Source organism: Thrips palmi, unplaced genomic scaffold (assembly GCF_012932325.1).
Source record: "Thrips palmi isolate BJ-2018 unplaced genomic scaffold, TpBJ-2018v1 HiC_scaffold_15, whole genome shotgun sequence".
NCBI classification, from domain to species: Eukaryota; Metazoa; Arthropoda; class Insecta; order Thysanoptera; family Thripidae; genus Thrips; species Thrips palmi.
Genome location: NW_023144624.1, coordinates 11,518,285 through 11,545,705, shown reverse-complemented (window position 1 = coordinate 11,545,705; position 27,421 = coordinate 11,518,285). Strand labels below are relative to the sequence as shown.

Sequence of the window (27,421 nt, the reverse complement as noted above, 5' to 3'; positions counted from 1 at the left end):
AGGTAGCGGTCAGACACAAAAGTCTCGCCATTTTAGGGTCAGACTTTTGTGTATGACCGTTTTGTGGCGAGACTTTTTTGTCTGACCAAATTTTGGCGGGACTTTCAGGTCTGACCAAAACTTGGCGAGACTTTTATGTCATGCCTCTGGAGTGGCGAGAAGTCTGACCTTTGGATTTTTAGTGTTAAACTTGTGAGTACACTGAGTACGGACTAATTTGCACACATGAGTACACTAGTGATTCACCCCTCGGATTCACCAACTTCAAGGAGGGCAACGCTCCCGTCGCCTCCGCCTGGATCCGCTCGGCGTGCGCACAGCGGTACGGCCGGGGCCGGAAATTAACGCCGATTGCCGAATTTCGCTTTCTGTCGCGGACCGCGCGAGGTCCGTCGGGGTCGACCCGACCCGACCCGACCCGACCCGACCCGACCCGACCCGACCCGACCCGACCCGACCCGACCCGACCCAAGCCGCGACTTCTGGCCGGCGATTTACGAGAATGTCGGCCGGCAATGCGGCAGGGCGTGGCAGGCCCGGCAGGCAGACGGGCGGACGACGGGACGACGCACGCAGACTCAACGACATGTCGTTCGCGGCAAAACAGCTCGACGACACGGCCTTTTACGAGTGAAAGTGCGAAAGCGGGAAAATGAATAAATAAACGCGCGATAACGATCGACAAGTTCCTCCGGCAAAGGACTGCCCCCCCTCCCCCTCCCCTACATCCACTGATCCCCTCCTCAGGGGGTGACATGTGTGCATGTCTCGTCGTGTTTCCAAACGCACCGCGATGATAGCTTGGTTCGAATCCAGTCTCGATCGAAATCTCTCTATCAGTCACACACACACACACACACACACACACACACGAAGGCTGGCACGTGCATAGACGCGGTCACACACACGCGCGGTTCGCTGCTGCATCGAGATCACATTCACGAGATAAGCCTCGCCAGGCCGACCCGCGAGCACGGCCCGTCGCCAGGCCGTTTCCCCACCGTCGTCGGCTCCACGTCGTCCTTCTCAAAACGGCCCGCAAATAACGAAATGGCGGCGCACGTGGTGGACAACCTCCCGAGGAAGGATGGCAGTTCGGATTCAATCGTAACTTGCGCAGGCCGCAAACAAGAAATTATCATTGAGCGTTTTAGAAACAGAGTTAGTGATAAAAGTGTGCACTATACAAAAGAAATGTGACAAAATATCCACAATGCACACAATGAGTAAAGGCAAACCCAAGACACCTTGCTCTTGCTGTGCTTCGGGCAGCTTCGGGCCCTCCGGGTCACCGGGACACGTCCGCGAGAAAACAAACCAAAAGCTTTCCCGCGCCAGGGCAGTCCGAGTCCGGGGCGGCCCCGCGCCTCGCTCCGCCCTGCAAGCCCTGCAGGCCTGCAGTCTGGAGTTGTTTGGTCCGAGGCGTTATTAGAGGACAAGATACTATTATGTGCGTCCGTGCGCCGCGTGTGATTTCGGGGTCCAGTCTGATCCCGAACGGGGCCCTTCGCTCTGTCTCTCTCGCACCCCCATGGAGCGCCCCCGCGAGTGCGTGAGAGAGAGAGAGAAAGAGAGAGAGAGAGAGAGAGAGAGAGAGAGAGAGAGAGAGAGAGAGAGAGAGAGAGAGAGAGAGAGAGAGAGCGACGAGTGCCACCCAATAACGCATGATAAATCCCATTGACATACGGGCGTTGAGCGGCAGAGCCAAGGCAGAGCGCCCCAATCACGCGGCGTTGCGCAATGCAATTGCAGCAGGCTGCGTCGCTCCGTCCCTCTCGCTCTCGTGCGCTGCCCCGTAGGGCCGCAAAGGTGCGAGGGAGACGGCGACGCAAGCAGTGAGCCTGCTGAAGCGCGTTGCGAGCCCGCGCGGCTCACGTTATGGCATGGCATGGGCTTCGCAGGGCTCGCCGCGCGTCGCCGCGCCGCGGGGGCCTCTGACTGGGCAATCCCTCGAGCACCTCGTCGCGGGCCACGCCGTCGTGGAGGGCGTCGTGGAGGGCGTCGTCGTGGAGGGAGTCGTGGAGGGCGTCGTCGTGGAGGGCGTCGTCGTGGAGGGCGTCGTCGTGGAGGGCGTCGTGGAGGGCGTTGTGGAGGGCGTTGTGGAGGGCGTCGTGGAGGGCGTCGTGGAGGGCGTCGTGGAGGGCGTCGTGGAGGGCGTCGTGGAGGGCGTCGTGGAGGGCGTCGTGGAGGGCGTCGTGGAGGGCGTCGTGGAGGGCGTCGTGGAGGGCGTCGTGGAGGGCGTCGTGGAGGGCGTCGTGGAGGGCGTCGTCATGGAGGGAGTCGTGGAGGGCGATGTCTTCGAGGTGGTCGTCGCGGAGGTCATAGCAAAGAGGCGCACCGCAGCAGTCTAAGACTCAGTTGTTGAGGACAACAACGTCGTGGAGATCATGGAACTTTATGTGGTTGGCCGACGTAAGGACAAATCGTGCGTTCCTCGTTCGAAACGTCTTAGTGGAGGTCGTCTTGCATGGACGCCGTCGTGGTGACGTCATGGTGGACGTGAACTCTGCGAAGCGGACACCTGAGCGTCGTGGTGTGGTGCACGTTGTCATCCTCATTGTCGTGCCAGGCTCGGATCGAGCGAGGGGGCGGAAAGACATTTGGCCCATAGGCTCCTAGCCGCCTGGAGGAAGGCAAGGGCCTCGTTGTCGGCGAGGTTCTTCGTGCCAGAGCGCCGCGCTGCAACGCGGTGCCGCGTCCGCCTGTCTCGAGGCGGCGAAATGCGAGAGGCCCAGGGGACGTGTTCCGGCCCCAGCCAGCGCGCGGAGGGCCGCACCGGCACCGGTACCGGTCCGGTGCAGGTGTCTGCCACGGCCCGGTGCTCCCGGTGCGCTCGCAGTGTGCTCGCAGTGCTCACCGGCCGGAAAATAGGAGAAGCAGCCCTGCGAGGAAGGCGCGGCGGCCGATGGGCAACGCGAGGGCATTTTCGAGAAGTATCGAATCGATGGCCGGCGTCGATATACAGCTCAAGCAGTCATAAATAGCCGCCCCTAAGTGCAGCAAAGCGCAGCAAAGCCCGCGAGCGAACGATGTTGCTTGTGGAATTATTTACGACGATACTCTACGCTGAAAAGGTCAAGACGAACAGGCCGGACCAAGGAAGCCGGTGCGCGGAGGCTGGCCGGGCTGGCTGGCCCAAGGGGCTGGCCCTCGCGAGGCGCGCAGTGTAGGACCGTGTAGCACAGTGTAGCGGCAGATGAACGCGTTTAAAGGCTGTCCGGGACATTGATTGCGTCGATTACGAGACTCCGAGGTGTTTAATGACCGCGCGTCCAGCGGCCCGGGCCGGCCGCTTTTAATCCAGAACAAATTCGACCGCGCGAGAGTCGCGCTGCCTCTCTCGCGCCCATGGGCGGCCCGTGTAGGAGCGAGAGGCACAGAGAGACGAAAACGACTCTCGGAATGAGTCTGCTGGCCCGGCCGGCCGGTTCCACGGGTAGCCGCCGCTGCCGCCGAACGCGTAGAACGTAGAACAAACACGCCTCCTGTCCGACGCAGCATGCAGCATCCACCCCGCGGCCAAGCGGCCCTAGGCAAGAAAAAAGAGGACTTTCTTGAGGTGATCAACTTGCTTCGACAGGCTGAACTCGATAGCTACAATCGGAAATATGATAGCTACAACCAAAAGCAGGCTTGTTACGACCGGGCAATGGTACGACGAAACACAAACCCTTGCTTAGTTGTCACCTTGCGTGGCTACCAGCCTCTCCATGTGAAGGTGCCGGATTTTCGACTGCAGCTATCGACGTCGAATTCAGCCTTTCAAACTATGTCAAATAAAGTTGATCACCACAAAAAGTGTCTTTTTTTTCCTCGTGGGCCCACCGTGATTGCGCCAGTCGCCCCGCGGCCGCGCTTTTAAAAACACTGTTTCGCGCCAACACAAAAGGCGGCCCCCGTTCAAGTCAAGCAGTGCGGTGCCGCGGTACGCACTCGCAGGCCGCCGCGGGCTGCAGTATGCAGCAGACTGATTCCGAGCGTCGCTGTCGTCGCTCCGTCCCTCTCGCCCCGACGCGGAACGCCCATGAGTGCGAGAGAGACAAGCGACGCAAGCGACTCTCGGAACGAGTCTGCAGCGCGCAACAGAGGCGGCATTGTGTGCAGCGGGCGATCGCGTTAGCGTCACAGCGGCGCGCCCGACACTCAAGACACTCTCGGTGCACTCTGTGCACTCTGCGCGAACGGGGTCGGAACGGGGTGCCCCGAGAGGTCATTAAGGCACTCATTAGACAGGCCTGCAGGTCGACCCGGGGCACAACGGCGCGGCAGCGTGCGGCAGCGCGGCGCTCTAAAGTCTGCATCGATTTATAGCCCCCCTGGCGGTGCATTCCACCCTGCAGACCGATTCCGAACAGTGTTTTCGTCGCTGTCTCTCTCGCACTCATAGGGTGGTCCGTTGGGGTGCGAGGGAGACAGAGCGACGAAGCAGTGTTCGGGAGCAGCCTGCAGGGCTCGCTCAGCCTCAGCCTCGGCCAGCGGCTTGGCGCAGCACAGTGGGCCAGAAGACCGGTGGAGGCGGCCAAAACTCTAGACGCGTTTCGAACTCCAGAGTCGCTAAACAGGACTCGAACCGAACGTGTGACCCCACCAATGGATTGCTCTCCGAACGAGGAATCCATTGGTGGGGTCACACGTTCGGTTCGAGGCTTGTTAAGCGACTCTGGAGCTCAAAACGCGTCTGGAGTTTTGGCCGCCTCCACCGGTCTTCTGGCCCACTGTGCGCAGCGCGCTCTCGAACTTCGCGCTGCCGGTCCGCTGTTCCGCTGCAGACACACTGCAGACTGAATCCGAGAGTCATTTTCGTGTCTCTGTCTCTCCCGCGCCTACACGGGACGCCCCATGAGTGCGAGAGAGACGGAGCGACGAGAGCGACTCTCGGAGTGCACGCTGCCTCCGCTGCCCCGCTCGAGAAGGCGTCGTCGTCGGGCGCAAGCAAGCCTTGTCCGTCGCCTGTCCGGCCGCGTCCTCGGCCGTCGTCCCGTCCGCGTCGCGACGCGTCGCCTGTCCACGCACGGCTGTTATTAGCAGAAAATACGGCAACGCCAGGCAACGCCGAGCCGAGCCAATCGGCTTGTTTTTGCTGCAAAGTAAAAAGACCCGCGCGCCGCGCCACGCCGAGCCACGCCACGCTCGAGAGGCCCGTGTTCGCCGCTGCGGCTTCTGCGGCGGCAGCTGTGTTAGTGACTTGCACGGCGCGTGTGAGTGTGTGTGTGTGTGTGTGTGTGTGTGTGTGTGTGTGTGTGTGTGTGTGTGTGTGTGTGTGTGTTTGTGTGTGTGTGTGTGTGCGTGTGTGTGTGCGTGTGTGTGTACGCGCGCGTGCAAGAGGGGGAAGGGGGACACGCAGCATCCATCAGGACTACAACGAGTGCGCTTGAGTGGACCAGTCCGGCTGGTCGGGTTGCCTACGGTTCGCCGCTTAACCTAACCCGCGGCGTCGTGGCCGTGTTCGCAGGATCGGCCGGATGCATCGGAATGTCCCACTTGTGGCAATGCTCATGACACGCCGGCCGACGACGCGGCGAGCGGAGCGCGCCCTCGGAGAGCTACCACGTCAAGCAGCAGCAGGTGAAGGGAAATTGTCGCGAAGAGGTAAACCAAGCGGGAGGGCCGCGGTCAAACGTTAGAGCTGAACAGGCGCGAACGGTGGGCGAATTTCAACGATCAATTTCGGCACAGTGTATAGCTTTGGGCGACATGCACGAGTTTCGGGCGGTCCGCTTCTGGAGCCACCCGCGCCCTGTCCACGCTCCGCGGCTCCGCTCTCCGCGCGTGGAGTCCGCCTCAAAGCGCCGCGGCGGCCCGTCCGCCGCCCCCGCCGCCCCCGCCGCCCCCGCGGGGCCGCACGTGGCGGCCAGGCAGGGCCCAGCGATCCCGGGCAGTGGGCCCTGTCTCCCTCGCACCCCTGTGGCACGGGCCGTGAGTGCAAGAGAGACGGCACTGCCCGGCATCGCTGTGCCGGGGCGTTGAACCAGTTTGGACCGAGCCGGGGGGGCGGTCGGCCGGGGCGGTCGAGGCGGGAGCGCCCGCCGCTCACAGGGTAGGCCACCCATCGGGCGCGGCAGCGCGGCGGGAGGGGTACCCGCGGCGGGGGCGCTGCTAGCGCCGCCAGCGCCGCCAGCGCCGCCAAAGCGCGGATCAAACGGGGTGCGCAGACGCTGCCTCGGGGGCGACAAAGGCGGCGCGGGATCAGCGGGCCTCGAAGCTCGTCGAAGCGCTGATGGGGGGAAGTGGCCGTGCTGCGCTTGGATGGCCGGGGTCCCGGCATCGACGCTAATCCCGCAGACGGACCCACAGCAAGTGAAGTGGAGAACACGGATGTCACAAAGGAATGAAAATGATGCACTTTAAGGACGTAAACGATTTACGCCCCTGGAGCGGCGCAAAGGAAAATCCTTCGTCAACAGGCATTTCTTCGTACGATATCTGTTTGAAAGTAACATTTTTGGACGTGGCCTCGTTCACTTATCAGTTTTCCCCATCACACACGTTTTGTTTCCTCTACCGCTACTCCGTGCACCCGCGCCGCCGGGCGCCTCAGTGCTCGCTCATCCCGCGGCGTCCCGATCTACGTGCACGACGTGCACGACGCACGAAGAAGGCCGAACGTACAAAGCCGAGTGCAGCCTCATTGGGAGATGCTGTCCTGCCGATGCGAGGCGGAGGAAGAGCAGATCACCCTCTCCCTCGGCAGCCTCGGCACGGCGCTTCCGTCACACACACACAACACACACACACACACACACACACACACACACACACACACACACACAAAGAGAGGCGCGCGGCCTGACACGTGCCGGGCGCACGTACATCTCAGCGGTAAATTAACGTGGACCCATATCGATGTTCCTCCCAGATCACCTGAAAAAAAAAAAATCATTCCCGCACAGAACATCCGTTTGAAGGCCGATAGACAGAAACAAGCCTTTCGGATGAGAAAGTACAAGAAAACAGATAAATTTTTTGTAAATTTGGCGGAGAAACTTCGATTTTCCCTCTGTGCCTTTTTCGGAGGCCGGGGTGGTCGTCGACGCAGTTTCGCGTTCAATTGATCGTCGGGCTGCCGTTTCGGGCCTTTGCGAGGCCGGCCCGGGCCCCCGCCACGAGCACTGCGCAGCCGGAAGCGCCGCCACGCCACTTGCGTCCCCAAAGGGGGCTCCGAGGGGGCTCCGAAGGGGGCTGGGGTGCTGGGGACCGCGGCCACCGCGACCCTCACGGCAACGCCTCGTTGGCACGGAGGCGGCTCGGCGACTCCGCCAGCGGTAGGTACAAACAGCGAGCACAAAGCTACGAACTGGCTCTGCCAAAAACCATTACCTGCACCCACACCCACCCCAACCTAGCACGCTGTCAACTTTGTTCCTACCGTCTCCCTCCGCCCCCACCAAGTAATAAAGTGCGCTGTACGGGTAGCCGTCACTGGCATCGTTGAGTAAAGGTCACCTCTCTAAGGAGGTAGCAGTCGGGTAGCAGTGATACTAATATTCATTGCCCCTCAAGTTCAATAGAAAATTTTCTTCGTGCAGTGTAGGATGACACGGGTCAAACACGCACCCTAGCAGAGGAAACACACTACACCGCCTTCCTGTCAGGAAGTCAAGGAAAGTGGTTTATTCTGGGACTTATCTTCAAGTCCGTTCGGTGCGACAGCCGCCCGCGGGGAAACAAGCACGGCACTATTTGACCTGATGGAACGCTTTTATCGTTTCACAATTCAGGTCGTAAAACTCCGTATTATAAGAGAAACGAAAAATTGATCATTGTTGTCTTACCTGAATGGTGGGTGTCCGGTTGCCCACGGCGTCAATCGGTCACCTGCAAAAAAGAGGCAATGGAGACATGTGCAGCAATCATGATACTTCCACTAAAATTGAACTAAAATTAAAATGGAACAAAGAGTCGTAGCAAAGGAGAGAAGTAGTACAAAGACACGTACGTTGGCTGCCTACTTCTCTCCACAAGCTGAGCACACCTGTCAAGGACAGTGCCTCACACTCACCAGCTTCCGTTCCTGGTGTCTCTATCCAGTGTAGTTCTTAGCCACAGGAGCGGCTAAGATCGAATCATTAACATAACTAGGTTCATCGCTGCGCGGGGCCGGGGCAGAAAACACTAGCACACACACACTCACACAAACACACGTCCGCACCCGTCCCCACGCAACGGTCGTCTGATGCACCAAGGCGGCACGCGCTCAGAGGACCCCTTCTTGGTCTCCGCCGTGGCGTCCCCCTCCCGGTGCAAAGCTCAATCCATTTCGGGCAGTTCCGGCGTCGGAGGAACAGCGTCACTCCCCCCCCCCCCCCGCGGGGCCCCGGGGCGAGCACAGTGTCATGATAGGACCCCCATTTGGTATGAAGAGCATTTGTAGGTGTGTACTTGTCCAAGCATGCATGAGTAAGAACGTGCTTGCAAGCACTGGTGAAACAAAGGCATTAAAATTATGCCCTTTAAGGGCGTAAACGATTTACGCCCTGAAAGGGCATAAATCGTTAATGCCTTTGGGAAGGGCATTAAAATTTTGCATGAAATTCCTATACCATTTACGCCCTTCCCAAGGGCATAAAACGATTTATGCCCTTGCAAGGGCGTAAAAGAGTATTTATGCCCCAAAGGGCGTAATTTTTATGCCTTTGTTTTACCAGTGAGGGGACGGCGCTGGCACTCCCCATTGCACCGGAGTGCGTTGGGTTGCCTAGCCCTCCGGCGGCGTGCACCCCTCGGCGCGCGTGGGGGCGCGGTCCAGCAGCCAGCCTGTCGCCATGCCGGACCAGGACATCCCCCTACCCCTGGCCGTGCCAACGCGTGGCGCCGAGCATCCCCATTCACGGAGGCGGTTGTCCGGTATAAAAGCGCGTCTGGGCTTCCGGGCCTCAGTAGCCAGCTAGTAGCCCGCCGCGGCCCAGCTGGCCCCGCCGCCCCGCCGTCGCGGCTTGCCTCGGCTTGCCATGGAGCCCCGCGCCTCCCCGCTGGCCTTGCCGCTCGCCCTCCTCGCCACCCTGGTGCTGCTCGGCGGCGCCCCGGCCGGCGCCGCGCTGGGGCCGCTCATGCCGCTGGGGCCGGACATCTTCGCCGTGCAGCAGCCGGCCGGCGCGCGCGGTGAGCAGCACTGCCCAGGAGCCCGCTGCTTGCTCCACCGCTCAACACGTTCAATGAAACCATTTGTCCACAATCCAAGTGTAGCGCAAGTACACACTTGCAGGCGTTCGCCGCACTGTCCTGACAATCGTGTCCGACTCTTTAAAGTGTCGATCACACCACGTCTTGCACTTTGAAGCCTGCCTTAGCAATGGTTGTCGGTCGTTGAACATTAAACAAGCTGTCTCGTACGGTGTAGAACAGTGGTCGACTCGTGTGGGCGTAGGTCGGGATATGACACGCCGACATTTGCAAGGGACGGACATCATGGCTTACGCCTACAAGTGTGTACTTGCTCCTTACCTGGATTAAAAGTGCACGTTTGTTCGAGACCCCACCGAATTTTATTCACGAAATTCTTCTTAAAATCGCAATGATATCAGCGATTTTGCACAGTGAACACAGCTTTTACGGCGCTCACTGGATACCCGCCACAAATACGACCCAAAAATGGGCCAGAAAGCACCCCTTTTTGGCACGATTTTGAGGTGGATTTTTGAAGGGCGAAGTGAGACGGTAGATTTAGAGTTCCTGAAAACTGTTTACAGTATGTTGTTTGCTGAGTTTGCTGAGAGTGCCCATATTGCAGGGAAAAATAATTAGGAACTCCCAAAGCAATGCTTCGTATAAAAAGTGAATGCATTGTATTTTACAAATGCTCAACGTTCTTCGAAGGTCTTTTGATTCTTAAAGTGTTGACAAGACCACCTGGTGGAGGGGCAGAAAAGTGACGCTGCTCACTTAATTTCCTTGCACAAATTATTTGCGTGATCTCATTAAATTCGCGCTTTCCGTAGTGGAACAAAATTCCGTATGGAATTGTGATGTTCTTGTTACAAATTTGTGCGGTTTTCCGTAAAATTTTGAACGCAAATTTTCTTTAGCACTAAATTTTGTGAGACTACGCACAAAAATTATCCAAATACATTTACTATGTGATTTTTCGTCAAAGCTTTGTTATGTTGATGTAGAGAGTCACTGCAAATCATTGGTAAGTTTTATCCTCTTACTTGCATGGGGCTTCGTTTTTGACGCCAAAACTTAGCCTTCTAGTCACGGATCACCATGCGACAATGTCAAAATTTGGAACTCCGACTTCCTGAGCCGCTTTATTTTGACAATATCAAAAGGTAAACCGCGGTTAGAAGGCCAAATTTTACCATTCAGAATTGAGTGAAAGGAAACACGAATGTATTTGCAGTGCTGCTGGTACTGAAAATATGGACTTTCCAAGCGCAGTTTACGGCATACAGGACAGAAGCTCCATCTCCTTTGAGCCCTGACGGCGGTCCTAAGAAAGCCCCAGGTTGGTCCTGAGGCCGTGACGTTGTTTTATGCCTTATACCATTCATTCACACTAAATGTTTGTGTATACTTTAATTTTCCATAACTATAGACAGTTTCGTACATATGCTAGATGTGTGCAGTTTAATGCATAAATTAGGAACAGTAATTTGTGCTTATATTGTACTAACGAATTTTAAAATTGTGTCCAATTTATGCAGAAATTCGTATGTAACATACTTCACAATTACGTCCAAAATTATGTACAAAAAGTCTAAAAGCATTTAGTGTGCACTGTTGGCTGCAAATTTAGACTTAAGAATGAAATTTTGAGATCAAATGCTGAAAACTTTTATGTGTATGAGTATGTAGTGTGAGTTCATGCCCAAGTGCCTCAAGTGCTACTGTACTTTCCACTCCACACCACGGAAACTAATGAGAGCATTTCTTCCTCTTTTCAAGGTGGCGCACTGGGGACGGGGCCCCGCGACCCCCATGAACAGTTCTTCGGGGACGCGTACCCGCGACTACGCATCCCCGGCGGCATCGCGGTGCGGCAGGGCCAAGGGCAGGGCGACCGCAGTGCCGCGGAGAGGTGGTGGGCCGAGGCGGTGGCAGTCCCAGGTAAGGGAGAGTGGGGTAATTCCGGACGTTTTTTTTTTCTTTTTGGTCTTTGAGCTTGAATATGCTTCTTGGGTCAAATGTTATCACAGGAGAGTAAAGTATGGACCTTTACCTTCAAAATGATATATATGAAAGCCAATTCTCAGCAACGGTTAGGGAGATATAGGCGCCTAACAAAAGCCCTGCTCGTGTCCGGAATTGCCCCAGGCTGGGGTAATTCCGGACGACCTATGGGGCAATTCCGGACGACCTTAAAATTTGACACTACTCGAGCTTACTTTCGCTTGTTTTGATGTGAGGCATGCTTTTAGAAGGCGTACAAGGACATTTGCTGCGAACTGATGTGTTTGATTATTACTCAAAGCATATTATAAGGAATAGTTTCTATCAAAACCCCCAAAACCCCTAAATTGACAACACTGTCTTGAGTAAAGCTCTTAAACATAGCTGCAATGCTATTTTTCGTTCTTTCTTTACCCTTCTGAACGGTGGGGATGCATGTCCACCATTTTGAACCCACTACCTTAACATTATGCGGGAAATTGAAGAAAATAACCCCTCTTGTCCGGATTTACCCCACAGGTAGTGAAAACCTTTGATGTTCAATTGTAAGAAAACGGCGAGCCATACGAGCACTCCCGAAACGCCCAAGTAAAGTCCAATGACCATATAATATGATAAAATTTTAGTCATGGGGCTGAACTTGACGGTAAGGTACGATAAGTACATGGATATACGAGGGAAAGATGCAGCTTTTGCCTATTTTTGATGGTACTCAAATTTCGTGAAGCGACCACAGCCAAACGGTTTGACCTCCTACCTTGGCGATTTGGAATTATCATTTTTCACTGATTATCTTCCTCTGTTAGGCGGGCTTTTGAGTTATCTTCACTCAAACCCAGTGAAAATCGAAGTGTCCGGAATTACCCCGTGTCCGGAATTACCCCACTCTCCCTTACTAACACCCTCGTGCATAGCCTGGTCACGTCGATAGGCGGGAGAGGGACGGTTGGGAGTACTACGCTTGAGGCTGAGCGTCAACACACGGTTAAAACCTTACGAAGTATTTCGAGCACACACAGTACAGGCTAATTTACTAGGTTCCACGAAAAGAAAAATAGTGCGTAAATTGCGAAGCATTTTCTTTGTAAGCTTATTGTACGCTCAAAATACTTTGCCATAACAAACTGCTTTCTTTTGTAAGGCCTAAGTTTTTAAGGTTGTCAGTGCACTGCTTTTAAAAAACGACGTAAAACTACGCGTTCTTGGTGTAGCGCAGCACTGTTAAAAAAAATATGAAAATTCAGACTGATTTCGTCTTACTTGGTGGTCTGAATCGTAAATTCATAAAATGGTACAAATATTAAGACCAACTGTCTGAAAAGTTTGACCTGTTGTCTGAAATTTGAATTTAGACTAGCAAGTCTGGATATTTAGAGCGATGGCTATCAAGTTTTGTACATTGTCGTCCGAAAACTAAATTCATACTTGTGAAATCGGAAAACGAGTGAAAAAAACCGTCCCCTCTGTACATTTTTCGATTTTCTCAGAACTTTTATCAATACTGCTGTTGTATTTCAAATAATATTTACGTTTAGTGTCGTAAAAGCATAGAGAATGTTTCAGAGCTCCGAAATGGACACTTATTGCTCTATCCGCTAGGTGGCGCTAGTGTCGCATGGATGATCTCTTGGAGCTAAAATTGCCACTTGAAGGCGAAATTGCGAATATTTTGTTACAAACTTATTCCAAGTGATTGTCTGAAAGGGCATGAGCGCACCAAAGCAAGATTCAGGTTAATAAGTGCAGTATAAGCTAAATAACAAAGAATGCAATTTCACTCTCGCGCATGGCCACGGGTCGGCGCGTGGTTGGGCTAAGGCCGCTCTCTCTCGCAATTCAGCAGTCACCTATAGCCTCTTCACTACCATTGAAAGTGGGAGTCTACTGCAGTGTAATTTTTGAGCCGAGACGATCCGCTAAGCGTCTACGATAAACCGATGGCAAAAGTTCGCCGATTTGTGTTCTACTCTACAGAGTGGCACTTTTTAGTGCGACTGTTCAACGTCTTCGTACAACTTAGTCTGATGAAATAGACCGAATGGTATCATTTTTCATACAACATGTTGATCTGAAAATTCAGACTAACGTCGTCTGAAACTTTCAGACCGCGAAGTATGAAAGTTTTGGTATGAAAATTCAGACTGAATGTAAGTAAATCGACTTCTTACAAAAAATTATGAATTTTCAGTAAATTTTTTTAACAGTGAGCGGTTCCCAACCTTTTTCGGTTCGCGACCCCAAATTTGATACAAAAAATTTACGCGACCCCCAGGAAAAATTTCGCGACCCCACGCGACCCCTTCTTTAGCATGCTTTGATACAAAGTGCGATAATCCACCTTAGTTTGGGAGCAGTATTACCGCAAAGTTGATCAAAACGGCCACAAATGTCTTTGATAAATCGTGTTTTGGACCGACTTTAAGCAGCCACTGCGTCTGATCCGAGGCGGTATTTCGTCCTCCCTCAATGGGCATTTGGTCTTTAGGCCTTCCTTTAACATGCCTTTGTTACGGAGTGCGATTATCGGCCTTAGTTTGGGAGCAGTATTGTCTCAAAGTTGATGAAAACAGTTAAAAATGCCTTTGAATGCCATTTTGATCCACTTTGAGACAATATTGCTCCCAAACTAAGGCTGATAATCGCACTCCGTAACAAAGGCATGCTAAAAGAAGGTCCAAAGACCAAATGACCGCTGAGGGAGGACGAAATACCGCCTCGGATCAGACGCAGTTGCTGCTTAAAGTCGGCCTAAAACACGAGTTTTTAAAGGCATTTTCGACCGTTTTGAACAATTCTGCCAGCCGGGAAACAGCCGCGACCCCAGGCGACCCCAACCACCTCGCCGTGACCCTTCGAAATTTTTGGGGTCGCGACCCCAAGGTTGGGAACCGCTGGTGTAGCGTGCTCGTGACTTTGCTTCCAGACGCGAACGGCTGCGCCATCCCGGCCCCGCGGCTGCGGCCGTGGCTGGAGCCCAGCAGGCTACCCAGCACCGGCATCGACAGCGTCCGCCAGTTCCAAAGGTTAGAGTTCAGTGTCACGCCCTGCAGGGCAACCCTGAGTCCCGCTGTGAGGCCCCAGGCCCGCCTCCGGGCTTGGCGTGCTTGACGGCAGCCCTGTGTCCGCAGGCCGCGCCGCCAGCCCTCGTCGCATCACCACCACCAGGCGGAGCTGGACTCGGGGTTCCTGCACCTGCCCAAGGCCGCGCTCACCAACTTCCCGGACGGCGACCAGGCGTGCGAGGCGCTCAAGAACGCCAGCCTGCTGCAGCAGGTGCTGCCCGTCGTGGTGGAGCAGCCGTGCCCCGTCAAGCTCAACAGCGTGGTCGACCCGCGCCGCGTCTGGCCCGCCGAGCTGCTGGCCGCCGAGTGCGCCTGCCTCGGCTCCAGCTGCAGGTCCAGGACGGCCTTCGTGTGCACGCAGGTGAGGCCAGTGGGCCAGACGCAGCACGCCGTGCATGGGTCTACGGAGCATGCATAAGGACGAAGAAAATTAAAGCAAAGTTGCACTAATTTTTATGGAGCAATCCACCGTATTACGAGGGATTTTGCTTCGTGTTACGAATCAAAATTTGCAAGGTTTTACGGTGAAAATTTGTTAATCATGACAAAATTGTGGATGATATTTCCATCACTTTGCAATGATGACACACTCATCACAAATTGACGACGATTTCATCGAAGCTTCTATACTTATTGCATGGGCGTGACAACAATGTCATTCATTGTTTTGACGACATCTTTGTAAGGAAAACAAACACTGTGGCAAAAAGCCACGGAATATTCTGTAAACAGCTTGTGGTAATTCTCCGTAGCCCCCTTATCAATATTCTCCGTAGGCTCTTACAGTATTTTCTGTAGGACCGCACATTATTCTCCGTAGGACCTTACAGTGATCTCCGTAGGACTATACAGACTTCCAGGTCCTACGGAGAAGACTGTGCGGACTTACAAAGAATACTGTACGGCCCTACGGAGAATACTGTAAGAGCCTACGGAGAATATTGATAAGAGGGCTACGGAGAATCCTGGCAAAATAACGCTAACGCTAACGTGAAAGCAGATGATACTTATGAGAATGTTTATTGAAATGTATGAATGTGACATTTTGTCAATTTCTTTCAAAGAGTAAAAACTCGGAACTCTTTTTTTGACAAATCTCTTACGCATGGTAATTCATGAAAATGACAATTTTAGTACAACTTTTGAATATCCTAACGTGCCATGTTCGCAATGACGGTGGGACACTCAAATGTCCGATACCACACTGAAAAAAAAGTTTAGTTAGGCCAACCAGAATTTTAGTGCCATTTACCAGAATGTGTAGTAAAATAGGAACCAACTAGAATTCTAGTAACAAATACCACACTGCCTAGTTAGCGTCCGTCTGGTAAAAATTACCAGAATTCTGGTTATCCTCACAATGCCGCCAGCACCCTCGTGTGGTAAAAATAACTAAATTTTTTAGTTAAAATATAGCCTAAATAAAGAAAAAGAGAAAAAAAATGTGAAAATGAAGGTGATGTTCAAGTTCACGTGCAAGCATCACGCAACTTTGAATCGCGATCGCTTTTCGCCTCAGCGCTGCCCGGAGGTAGGTCTACGGCTCCGTCACCTGAGGACTCTGTGCGTCGTCCGGCCGCTCATCTCATGCTATGATCAAGGAGGGATTTTCGGCTCAAAGCGGAACTTTGAAGGTTGCTGGGGACTGTGTGGATGCAGTACGTTACAAACTTATCAAATGTAACTGGATTTTAAGTGTGGTGACAATTACAATACAGTTTAGTAAAATCTACCACAATTTTTAACTAGATGGCTGGTAAATGTTACCACACCCATACTGGTAGATGCAACTAAAAATCTAGTGAAAATGACTAGAATTCTAGTCATATCAACTAATGCTCGTTTAACTAGGATCAGTGTGGTAAATTTAACTACACTTTTTTTTTCAGTGCACTTGTGTTGGGTATCATTTTCGTTGTTTCAACGCGAGGATGCACAATTTGGTGGCTAATCACATAACTACTCAATACCCATAAAAGTTGTGTTCGGTACTAGGGCAAGGCGCCTTTCGAACCCGACCTCAAGATAGATAAGCAAGAGTGGCGCACACTGCCGACTGCCGACGCGCCGCTTCTCGAGAGGGGCAGGGGTTCGGGGGGCGCTGCACTATGCGTTCTACGCACTCAAGGCTCAAGTGCGTGTGTGTGTAGACTGCTGCGGGGTGTGGCGGGGCGCGGCGGGACGTGGCGTCTCGGCAAGGGAATGGGCGAGGGGGGCCGCTACGCGATGCGTGCTAGCAGCGTCCCGTAACGACGCGCAACGCGAGGGACGCACTTCATGAGTATACTAGATAACTGGGTGTCGAGGTTATACGCCGCGCGCGCAACTCGAGCCCCCGCAGCCGCCCCGATTCATGGTGCGGCGGGCGACGGCGCGGCGCGGCGCGGCACGCTGCGGGCCCTCCGCTCATAATCTTCTAGGCAGGCCAGCCAGCCGCTGCCTTGCCAGCGAGGCGCTCGGCCTCTTCTAGGCTTGCTAGTCAGGCAACAAGGCAACTGCTGCCTGGCTAGCCGGAAACTCGGTACTCTCTGCACGAGAGTACAAGCACGCTGATACGTGAACGTATCATCTGCTAAAAATTAACAGAATTTTCCGTACCTTTTTGCCAGAGTGAACCAGCCTTGAAATCGTCATGAAGTGACGACTCAAATTTTCACAGTGCGCGCGCCACCACGAGAGAAGGGTACCACGGGTTGTGGCTCTCCTTTCCAGAACGGCATTTCCGCGGAATAGGGACCCAACCTCACAGCAGTGTGCTGTAAGTCATTCTGTCGGTCTGTCTGCAGCTCGTGGCCCCCGTGGTGGTGGTGACGGTGGACGACGCGGGCCAGTACAACCAGCACCGCCAGCTCGTGCCGTCGGGCTGCCGGTGCATGTCAGCGCGCGCCACCATGCCGATCGATGACGACGTCAAGTAGGCCGGCGGTCCGACCGTCTGTCTGCGCGTCGCGTGTTGTCCAACCTGCCCTCCACAAGACCGAAGAGAGCAGTGCTTGCTGGGTGAACCGGGTAGACCTATTCATTCGTGTACGACAATAATAAATAAATGATGCTGATTACAACTACACCTTATCGTTTGAATTTAAAGCCACCCTCTCCTTTTCGCTCAATTGCACTGTCAGTAAAGGAACAAATTGGACGAAAGCTTAGTGCACAAAGTTTGAGAAGTCCAAAACCACGGGTACATCTAGTGAACAGATTTGGCTGGGGAATGCATGACACGACTGTCCATGAAATGACCAATCGACCATTGACAGTAGACAATGCTTGATGAAACTTCTGCGTTTCAGTCAAGGGTGAAAAGACTGCACCTTTTAAGTGGCAGATATTTTACAAGAGAAATGTTTTCCCCAGCAAATAAACTCTAACCGGATCCCAAAAATAAAAATACGATTTCAAGAAATCCTAGGAGTCACGAAGTCAATTTGATTAAGGGGGCAGTCTCGTCCCTGTACCCCTTTTTAGGGGGGTTTTCCCCCCCTCTTTTGATGACGATGATTTTTTAAATACACCTCTTAGAGACAAACGGTAAAAACCAAATGAAAGAACGGAATTTTTACAACATTTTCAAAAAAAAATATATTGTTTTGTCTTCAGTTGTAAGGGAGTTATATGGAATGCAGCAAAAGCCGACAAAACATACAAAATTTCACTGCGCGACATTTTTCTCCGGAAGTTCTTAACTTTTTGGCGATCGGTTTGCGGCATCTTGAAGATGAAAAAATCCTCTTTACTTTAACCTACAATCGTCCATCTAGCCCAAGGATTACACCTTCTAAAACGTAACCAAAAACCTACACAAACTTAGGAACGGTTTTAATTTAGGTTTTCCTTGGGCTATATGGACGATTGTAGGTTAAAGTAAAGAGGATTTTTTCATCTTCAAGATGCCGCAAACCGATTGCCAAAAAGTTGAGAACTTCCGGAGAAAATTGTCGCGCAGTGAAATTTTGTAAGTTTTGTCGGCTTTTGTTGCATTCCCTATAACTCCCTTACAACTAAAGGCAAAACAAAATATTTTTTTTTGAAAATGTTGTAAAAATTCTGTTCTTTCATTTGGTTTTTACCGTTTGTCTCTAAGAGGTATATTTAAAAAATCATCGTCATCAAAAGAGGGAGGGAAAACCCCCCTAAAAAAGGGTACAGGGACGAGACTGCCCCCTTAAGAGAGTGGAGAAAGAAAAGAAGTGGTGGTGTTGTGAAGTTGTGGCTCAGGGGACTACCAATGGCAGTGGTACCAATGTGGTCGATGTGCCACCCGTCGAAATTTAAACTTGACAATAAATAGAAATCAGAATGCTGGTAAATTCAAAAAATTCCAATGCTAATGTATTCCGCAGTGTTCTGACAATGGAACATCTTTAAAGTCCATCATTATTAAAATGTTCTTAGCAGAAAGAAGGCAGTAAATTAATTTTCAAGGGTTGGCAACAATCTTCTCGGCGTCTACGCCCTTGCGAAAATCGCGAAGCTGAAAGCACCAGCAGTCGGGCATTAAAACTGCCCCTCCATTGTTGCTGACGTTGAATTGTTTGGCTTGTTTCAAAAGGCTATGGTTCTCTAGTCATGTTTTCTTCAATTCTGTGTAATAGTTCTCACTCACAACGAATCAACACCACGACGGTTGGTTTGACAAACTTCATAAACTCGGGAGGGAAGGTTTCGAAACGCGGGTGAGTCTTGTTCGAGGAACATGAGCACTGCAAGTCGCGAGGTGGAGCGAAGTGGTCCTAGTGCTAACTGAATCACAACAACAACAAAATTGTTTTATTGACAGAAAAAAAAGGTAATATTTGGGAAACTTTATGTCAGAAAAAAAGAACTTTTGTTTTGCTAATTTTTTGTGAATATTTTTTTAGAAAGTTATCACATAAAAATTGAAAATTTGTTTTATATGAATTTTCATAAGCAGGAAACAAAGAAAAACAAAAAAGAGAGCAAAATTAATACAGATTTCAAATGCTACAGTTGGTTAAACTGTTAAACAGGTTGCAAACCTACTGCGCATGCCCAAACACACTCCGATCAAGAAGTATTATTGGATAGTTCTACCCGAAAAACTGCGTTCGAACCGACACCAATTCTATTGTTGCATCTTGTCTACCTGCAGTCAAAGAAATTTTTCATTTCGAACGCGCCATTTCAGCTTTTGGAGTAAGCTGTACAGACCCAAAATGAAGCTCGGCTATTGGTCCGCCCCGGCTCGGCTCCCCCCACTCCCTTTGACGAGTCGAGTTTTGCCATGGAAACGGCGATTTTGACAGCAAATTTCTCAAAATTGGCCGTTAACTTTTTAACCAGATTTCAGCATGAGAATCAGCGTTCAAAGTTCTACAAGTCTGCAAAATCTCATTAAAATCGTATAGAAAATTTCCGAAATGCATAAAGGGCCACACAAATTGAATCTCGGGCCGGCTGAATCCTGGGTATACTATAAGGCTACTTCGTGCCTAAAAAGATTGTTCCGCGACTTCATGCAACACTCACCTAGTTAAAAATAGCTTGTCGCTTTAAGACCACGCGACATGCCTACAGATTTGAGATGATTCCGGTGTGGATACGTTTGCTTACGAACAACCAGGGAAATTCAAACAAGGCGGGAATCGCCTTCCTTGCGGGAAACAACAGATCGAAATGCACCTCAAACGGACGGGAAACGAGGACAGCCCACTAGTGGCTCGTGTCGGCAATCGGGCGGCGCTCTAATTGATTCCGTCCACCCTCCGCCTTAAACATTGACGCAGTCACTGCCGCCGCGTCGGCAGTGGGCCGCTCAAAGGCGACCCCGCCACGGGATCAAGGTTGGCGAGCAGGCCTCCGCGGGCCGCCCTAGCCTAGTGGGGGATCTTCAAAGGGCTGTTCCGGCGTCACCACACTGGCGCTGGCGCGCTGGCCGATAGACAGGTGGTCTTGGCCCAGTTGCGGCCGCCTGGACGCCCCGCCCCGGCTTTCACACACGGCTTTGGCAACTGCTTCGAACCGCACCGACGCCACCCCGCTCGCCACCATGGAGGACACAGCGGACCCCGGGGCCGCCTCGGTGCAGCGGGCCAACCAGACGCGCCTGCAGCCCGCCATTCCCGGCATCTACAACCTCACCCAGGAGGACTCCAACTGGATGGTCACGTCGGCCTTCATCATCTTCACCATGCAGACAGGTGCGCACGACACGGCAGGTCATACCCTGGTCCTATGGCGCTGTGGCCCTCCGATTCAATGTTGGATTGGTCTCTTGGAGTAGCGAAAGCTACTATGGTAAATAAAATAAAGGCATAAAAACTACGCACTTAAGGACATGAGACTCTTTCGTGCCTTTTTAAGACGCCCCATGGTCGTTGCAGGTTTCGGTCTTTTGGAGTCCGGCTGTGTCTCCCAGAAAAACGAAATCAACATCATGATGAAGAACCTGGTGGACATCTTCCTGGGTGGCTTCACCTACTGGCTGTTCGGTTTCGCCACATCCTTCGGCCACTCCACGCTGCGCAACCCCTTCATCGGCTGGGGCGACTTCGCGCTCGACTCGGAGGACTCGGACCCCAACATGGGGGCTCTCTTCACGGTGTTCCTGTTCCAGATGTCGTTCGCCACCACGGCCACCACCATCGTGTCTGGCGCCATGGCCGAGCGGTAAAAGAAATGTATACAAATAGACGGGGCTCGCGTGGCGGTGACGCAATCGCCACCCCACGCAACCTCCACGTGAAAGGGACAGCTTCAAAGGCCGATTACCGGCACTGCCGCCCCCTCCCCCCGCCTCCTCCAAGAGGCCCTCGCCTCCCTCACGCCTCGCGCCGCCGCCCCGGCGACTTGTTCCCCAGGTGCAATTTCAAGGCGTACTGCGTCTTCTCCTTCCTCAACACCATCGTCTACTGCATCCCCGCCGGCTGGGTCTGGAGCGAGACGGGCTTCCTCAACGAGATGGGCGTGGTGGACATCGCGGGCTCGGGGCCCGTGCACCTCGTGGGCGGCATGTCAGGTGAGTCCGGCCTGTGAAGGGTAAGTTGGGGCAGAAAAAACAAAGTAAGAAACGATCGTCTCCCTGTGGCCTACTGCCGTGACCTTGACCTTCTTTTCGCGCTCTTTACTTTTCTTCGCAAACTTCTCACGCCTAGGAGAAGCTTTATGTGCAAAGCATTGTACGCGCTATATAAGAAGCTACGCCGTGGCAAGCTCAGCGGCAAGGCCGAGACCTTCCCTTGCTAGTGTGTGTCCACCAATGCTTCGTCCGGCGCAGCACTGGCCTCGGCGATCATGCTGGGCCCCCGTCTGGGCCGCTATGACCTCGGGAACCAGCCGATGCCTTTGGGGACGCCCGTCAACGCCGTCATGGGTCTCTTCGTGCTGTGGTGGGGCTGGCTGGCTTTCAACTCGGGAAGGTGAGCACACCTGCGCGTGCACTCAGCGCCCTCCGACAGCAAAGCCTTCCGACAATAGGATGGCTTTGCTGCCAAGTATGCGATGCGGCTTTGCCTAGGCTTTGCCTGGGACGCTGAAAAGGAACTAGCCAAATGCGAATCTTGTGGAGCCGTCTGAGGCTGGCTGACGAGTCGCTCCTGTCGCAGCACGCTGGGGGTGTCGGGGGCCAAGTGGCACTACTCGGCCAAGGCGGCCGTCATGACCCTGCTGGCCTCCTTCGGGGGAGGCTTCATGGGGCTGGGCTACACACTGGTGCGCAACGCGGGCAACGTGGAAGTCATCGACCTCATCAACGGCGTCCTCGGCGCCCTCGTGTCCGTCACAGGTAAGTCGCCTACGATCATGTGTGGTCTAGCCCTTAATGGCAATGGCTGGGTAGGCAATGTTCCTCACATAGCGCACCGGAGCGCGACGGATTGCCTATCTTAACTTCGCAGGCGGTGGATAGACCGGCATCCTCTTTTGGGCCTGCATTCTGTAAGCCTCCAGCTAGCGGTTTCTCGGAGCTGAATCTTGGATCTTGACTGTTGCCCGCACCAGTCGTTCACAGCGATGAGATGTCCACCCCTTGAAAGTAGTGCCCGTTCCGCAGCGGGATGCTTCCTGTACACCTCGTGGGAGGCGCTGTTGATTGGCTTCATCGGCGCCGGCATCACGTGCTCCACCATGCCGCTGTTCGACTGGCTGCACGTCGACGACCCCGTGGGGGCCACCTCAGTGCACGGTACGGCGTTGCCTCGGAGCCCAATGTGGTTCTGCGGACACTCTCGCAGCAAACATTTGAATTCGCAGTGAGGTGTTGCTTCATCGTCGTTACGTCTCATGAACGGTGTATTAATTCATGTCCTCCACAGGCATGGCGGGAATGTGGGGAGTCCTCTCAGTGGGGCTGTTCGCCTCGGCGCCACCCGACATGCCCGCGACACAGGGCCGCTCCGGTGTCGCACACGGTCAGTACGGCACCATTTTGTACGATACCAGTAGATCCTGGAAACAGCCTAGAAGCCTTAAAAGGGGCAATATGCTGAAAATGGCCGAAAATTGACTTGCACTTGAAGGTGCTATATGCGCAGGTGCTATGCGACGTTGCCACTAACATTCCCTTTTGCCCGCAGGAGGGGGCTTCTACCTGCTGGGAGTTCAGACACTGTCAGTTCTGTGCTTAAGTGGCTGGTCCTTCGCGTCCACCATGGTCCTCCTTTGGGTACGTACTTGAACGGTGCTTCAGGTGCTCATTTAAAATGCTGGAAATGAAGCAGCAGGTAGGCACAACGCCTAACGACATAAAGATGAGTTGAAGTTTGGTGTGCTCAGTGGCAAACCAAGAAGAGAATTCCATACATCCTAGTGCAGAGTCATTCTCCCACACGTGAACTCATGGAACCTGCAGTCTCCACACTTCAAATGTCGGTTGTCTTGATTGTCTAGACTGTAAATTCTGCATTTTTAAGGGCGCAGACTGAAATTTCCGCTGTTCCAAACGCGGAGTTCTCCATATTGCCGCCACAGTGAGACGACAGAGAAAACGGCATGTTTGTTGAAGTGGTCAGTCAATGTCCGCGCTCTGTGTACCCCACGTTCAGTTTCTCATCGGTCGCGTTGCGGTGTGTGCTGCCCGGGGTGCCAAGCGCATCGGTTTGCACTGGTTCGGGACAATAAACGGCGCCTTTCGGATCGCCCTTCTATTTCGTGGAACGAGGCGTGGGAGGGAAATCCATAGACGAGCGGGCAGACGGGCCTGCGACAGGGGCTCGGTCCCTCGATTCGGGGAACCGAGGGATCACTGTACCGGCCCGAATGTATGGCCGAATCCGTTGATGGCAACCACCCAGTGGGGGCGCTGGCCGAGCACTGGCCCGGGCCGGCGTGGGTTTCGGCAACCGGGGCAACACTCCCCGAGTTTCTTCAAGTCTACTTTTTGTTTCGATATCTTTCATAGAATTTCCCATACTCTTTTTTAAAAAGTTATACTGTATCAATTTGTAGCAAATGTAGCAGTGAACCACACGGCATAAGCAGTGATTGGGATTCGAAGCGTCTCCTGAGAAATAAATTCTCGTTTTCCAGGATTGACCTGGGAGTTCCAAGTATTGCTTTTGCAGTGGAGCCTCCATTATTTTAAAGGTACTGGTTGAAGAAATCTTGGCTAGCAAGCTTCAGGATTAGAAAACAGCTTCTACTTTTGTGAGCAGGTCGAAAAAACAATTTCCACAAATTTTATTTTAGATATTGCAACTGAGGATTCAAAGGCTATTAGGATGGCGTCTATTGGCGGAATTTCATTTTGAGACAGTTTTCATTGCATCAATTGGTACAGTACTTTGCATCGCACGTGAAGTGTAATGGCTTCCCTCAGCGGTAAACAACGTGAGATAGTCGGAGTGCGCGTCTAGTTGGAAACCAATAAAATGATCTTTATAAACACAATCACACTTTCAAAGATTCAGTCACTTTTTGACCAAACTTGCGAGGCCACTGCTCTGAAACTTGGCTGTTGTAAAGGCTTTTCCGCGGTGGGCCTACCTCGGCCTGAGCCCCCTGTGAGTGCGTAGGCAATCGTTGCTTCTTTCCCCCGTCTTTCAGCCTATTTCCAAACCTGCCCTCGTGCTTGACAAAAGCTACAACTTGCTCGATGTTTGGGAGCGTTGTCCAGCAGACTGGTTTCGAGAGTTCCTTCCGTCGCCCGGTCTCTCTCGCCCCAACGACGCTTCTCTTCGTGATGCGAGGGAGACAGGGCGACTCTCGGAATCAGTCTGCAGACAGAATGAGTCGTCGACCTCGCGGGAGGACCGCTTCTCGGAACTCGCGGGCTGCCGCGCCACGCCGGCGAGGGACGGTGGACCCTTTTGGCGGACGGGGGAGACGATCGGGTCTTAGCCGTTCGGGCAACGGAAGGGCTTACATGTGGCTGATCCGCAAAACCAAAATCAATTCTCTGCCCAGAGAAATGTTAAACCGAAAGGGAGAAAAACTTGCTGAGGTTCTTTGGAACATCCAAAGTTGACTTGGATTCAAAGCCACTTTACTTTGCATGAATCCAAGAAAACTGGAAAGTCAAAAGCAACATTTGAGAGGGTGGACTGAATGAATCAGAAAGAAAGGGCGGTGGTCTGCTTCTGCCAGTTGATCGACAAGGTGGTGCCCATCCGGCTGGGGCCGCACGAGGAGCTCATCGGCGCCGACCTGGTGGAGCACCGCGTCAAGCACGAGGGCGTGGGCGTCAACGAGGCGTTGGCCATCCTGGCGGACCACTTCGACTCGGCGTTGCTGTCGCAAATACGGTCAATCGGCACCAACCCAGGCAAGGACCAGCCTTACCAACAAGTATTTTGAGCATATGTCGGCGCGGTTCTGAACCTTTGGGGTCGCGACCCCATCTGATGTCTTGGCAAAGTTCCTGGGGTTGCGTAGGATCGTAGGACTTGTTCGGTCAAAAACATTCCCACCCCAAGAGTGTCAAGCGCCGAGAGCATTTTTTCGGGTCAAGAGCATTACCTGAAGGGTGGGGAAGAAAGAGAACTTAATTTTGTTATTTTGTATAAGATTAATGCACGCTCAAAATGCTTTGTAATGATAAGCTAATTGACTTTGCAAGGCCTAGAATAGTTTGGAGGGTTTTGAGTGTGGGATCACTCATCCACTGATTTGCTTTTCCCTCAACTCCTGCATCGCCACAGGCCACGAGGCGTACCTGGCGACGCACTTCAAGCCCGCCAAGCTGGCGCGGCAGCGTGACAACAAGGACAACAACGTGGCCGTGCTCATGAGGGCGCTGTCCGGGGACGACAAGCAGTACGCGTGGGTGGACTAGGGCGCTACCCCGCGGCCGCGGCGTCGCTACCCTGCCGCCCAGCGTGGAGTATCGCCTGTGGTTGCTCCAGCGCCCAGCAGAGGGCGCTGGCGGCGCGAGCGTCGCGACGGGGAACTCCCAGGCTGGCTGGCTTTTGTCTGGCCGGATGGACCACTGCTTCTGACTCGCTTCCTTTCGGGAGGACTTTGGTCACGACATAGGTCTCCCGTAGGAAATGCAGTGTGCCCGGAGAAATTCGGATTCCTAGTTGACCGCACAACGGAGTTACACTGTAAGCTCGGTCAAGGTGCCATCCAGTGCCTCGCCGCCGCAGCCACCATCAGTGTTTGCCCCGAAAGGCCCTAACGTTTTACGCGCGGCCACGTGTCACTTTCCCTGTTGCACTTTTATTTTTATTATTTTATTATTTTTTTCCGCGAAACTGTATTTGCTCCGGGCGCACCGGATCGGTGCATAGAGCCACCACATACCTCGCTCGTAAAACGGAAGGAGCGGTCGCTTCCGAGGCAGGCCCGCCTCGCCCCGTCGCGGCCGTCCACGGCAGGGCGACGCGCGACACGGCGGCCCGCGCTCCGGACGCGTCCCGCGGTGCCGGCCAGGCCGAGCCAGGCCGCGACCGGGCTGTATCATGCATGAGGCCCAATCGCTGGGGCAGGATTATGTTTTATTTGTCTTATATATTGCCAAGTCCGGGAAGGTGGGGAGGTGCTGGAGCAGCGCTGGGCACAACAGAGCCCCAGCGCCGCGCGCGCGATTTTGCTCGTTTACGAGGACAACGGGGCCACGATTTAAATCCAAGAGTAGCGTACGTAAGTTTTCATGGGTGCAACTACATTTGTGCATATTTCTGAATCAATAATCTCTTTGAACATGACTCTGTTTCCGCTCATGACAGGACTATCCTCCTGTAACCCGTTTTAACTAGCCACATAAGCACGTCATGACGCTGACCTGCATGTATTTCACCTCACTCGAGTGTCACTGCACTGGCGCGACGTTTGACAGGCCGAGCCCGTCGCCAGGCAGTGTAAAGCCGTCGTCTGCTTCGGCTGTTATTTCCGAACCGTGCCTGCCCCTCTGGGCGAGGCCGTGGCGCGCCGTGCCGTGCCGTGCCGTGCCGTGCCGTGCCGCGCCGTGCCGCGCCGTGCAGGGGGTGGCGGTCAGGTGTTGCGACGGGCCTCTAAGCAAAGCGCGGCAAGCAACGGCCACCACCGCGCCCGGGCCCTTAAGTTTTACTGCCCCGCGATCTGCCGCCCTCGCCAGCCCGTCGGGCCGCCAGGCCGCGCCCCGCCCGGGGCCGCGACACTGGCGACACGGCCCCGCCCGGCCCCGCCGCACAGATTGGAATTCTGAGCTGATTTTGTGAGTTTAGGAGCGCGCTTGTTCTATTGCGACCGGGCCCCCGAGGCCCCGGCCAACCTCCGCCACCTGTGTGTGTCTGTGTGTGTGTGTGTGTGCGCGTGCAACGGCCCGCCTCCACCACCGCACGAATAAAAGCAAACAATCCCCTTTACTTGCCGGGCGGCGCTCGCTTCCGTCCCGGACCACAGTGGCTGCGACCGCGGCGCAAATCCATCTCGACACACGGAATACTCTCTCTCTCTCTCTCTGTGTGCGTGTGTGTGTGTGTGTGTGTGTTAGCCGGCAATTGGCACAAACACGTCGCGTTTGTGGGACTGGAGTGAGCCCAAAGCCCCTCTCCCTCCAAAACGGGACCCCTCCTTCCCCCACCCCCTTTCCGTCAGATTTAAAGTGAAAAACAAAATGGTGAGAAATTGGGAAAAGATGGCCCGCTGCGCAGCAGTGTGGGGGGCGTGTTAAAAAGGCCTGCCTTTTCATGCACTTGTCGGCGCGCGCCCACCGCAGGTTGCACATGCATGCAGTGTGTGTGTGTGTGTGTGTGTGTGTGTGCAGTGAATTCATTTCCCATTTTCAAGTGGACGACGACAAGAAGGGTGCATGTCGTACAAGCCAGCGACGTACCAACGACACCACTATCGCCACTAACGCGATTTCGACCGAA

The 27,421-nt window shown here is 53.6% G+C and overlaps 2 protein-coding genes across 2 annotated transcripts; both read left to right on the top strand.

Moving 5' to 3' along the window:
* The first annotated feature begins 10,803 nt into the window (after nucleotides 1-10,803).
* Nucleotides 10,804-17,089, top strand: LOC117641221. The gene is made up of 5 exons (XM_034378373.1): nucleotides 10,804-10,828; nucleotides 10,885-11,046; nucleotides 14,033-14,132; nucleotides 14,238-14,532; nucleotides 16,958-17,089. Exons 1-5 carry the CDS (start codon nucleotides 10,804-10,806, stop codon nucleotides 17,087-17,089), a joined length of 714 nt encoding a protein of 237 aa, XP_034234264.1.
* A 3,089-nt stretch (nucleotides 17,090-20,178) lies between these two features.
* Nucleotides 20,179-25,398, top strand: LOC117641220 (putative ammonium transporter 2). The gene is made up of 10 exons (XM_034378371.1): nucleotides 20,179-20,329; nucleotides 20,513-20,798; nucleotides 20,990-21,147; nucleotides 21,406-21,547; nucleotides 21,734-21,912; nucleotides 22,180-22,311; nucleotides 22,442-22,537; nucleotides 22,703-22,791; nucleotides 24,711-24,888; nucleotides 25,265-25,398. The coding sequence occupies exons 1-10, from the start codon at nucleotides 20,179-20,181 to the stop codon at nucleotides 25,396-25,398; spliced, it is 1,545 nt and encodes a 514-aa protein (XP_034234262.1).
* The last annotated feature ends 2,023 nt before the right edge of the window (nucleotides 25,399-27,421 follow it).

Excerpts from the sequence above, each read along its gene's own strand:
- LOC117641220 (XM_034378371.1), top strand. The coding sequence starts at position 20,179 with ATGGAGGACACAGCGGACCCCGGGGCCGCCTCGGTGCAGCGGGCCAAC. Across the intron at positions 21,913-22,179 it reads CGCCCTCGTGTCCGTCACAG|CGGGATGCTTCCTGTACACC; the intron begins GTAAGTCGCCTA and ends CCCGTTCCGCAG. Across the intron at positions 22,312-22,441 it reads GGGGGCCACCTCAGTGCACG|GCATGGCGGGAATGTGGGGA; the intron begins GTACGGCGTTGC and ends TGTCCTCCACAG.
- LOC117641221 (XM_034378373.1), top strand. The coding sequence starts at position 10,804 with ATGCCCAAGTGCCTCAAGTGCTACT. Across the intron at positions 10,829-10,884 it reads CAAGTGCCTCAAGTGCTACT|GTGGCGCACTGGGGACGGGG; the intron begins GTACTTTCCACT and ends CCTCTTTTCAAG. Across the intron at positions 14,133-14,237 it reads AGCGTCCGCCAGTTCCAAAG|GCCGCGCCGCCAGCCCTCGT; the intron begins GTTAGAGTTCAG and ends CTGTGTCCGCAG.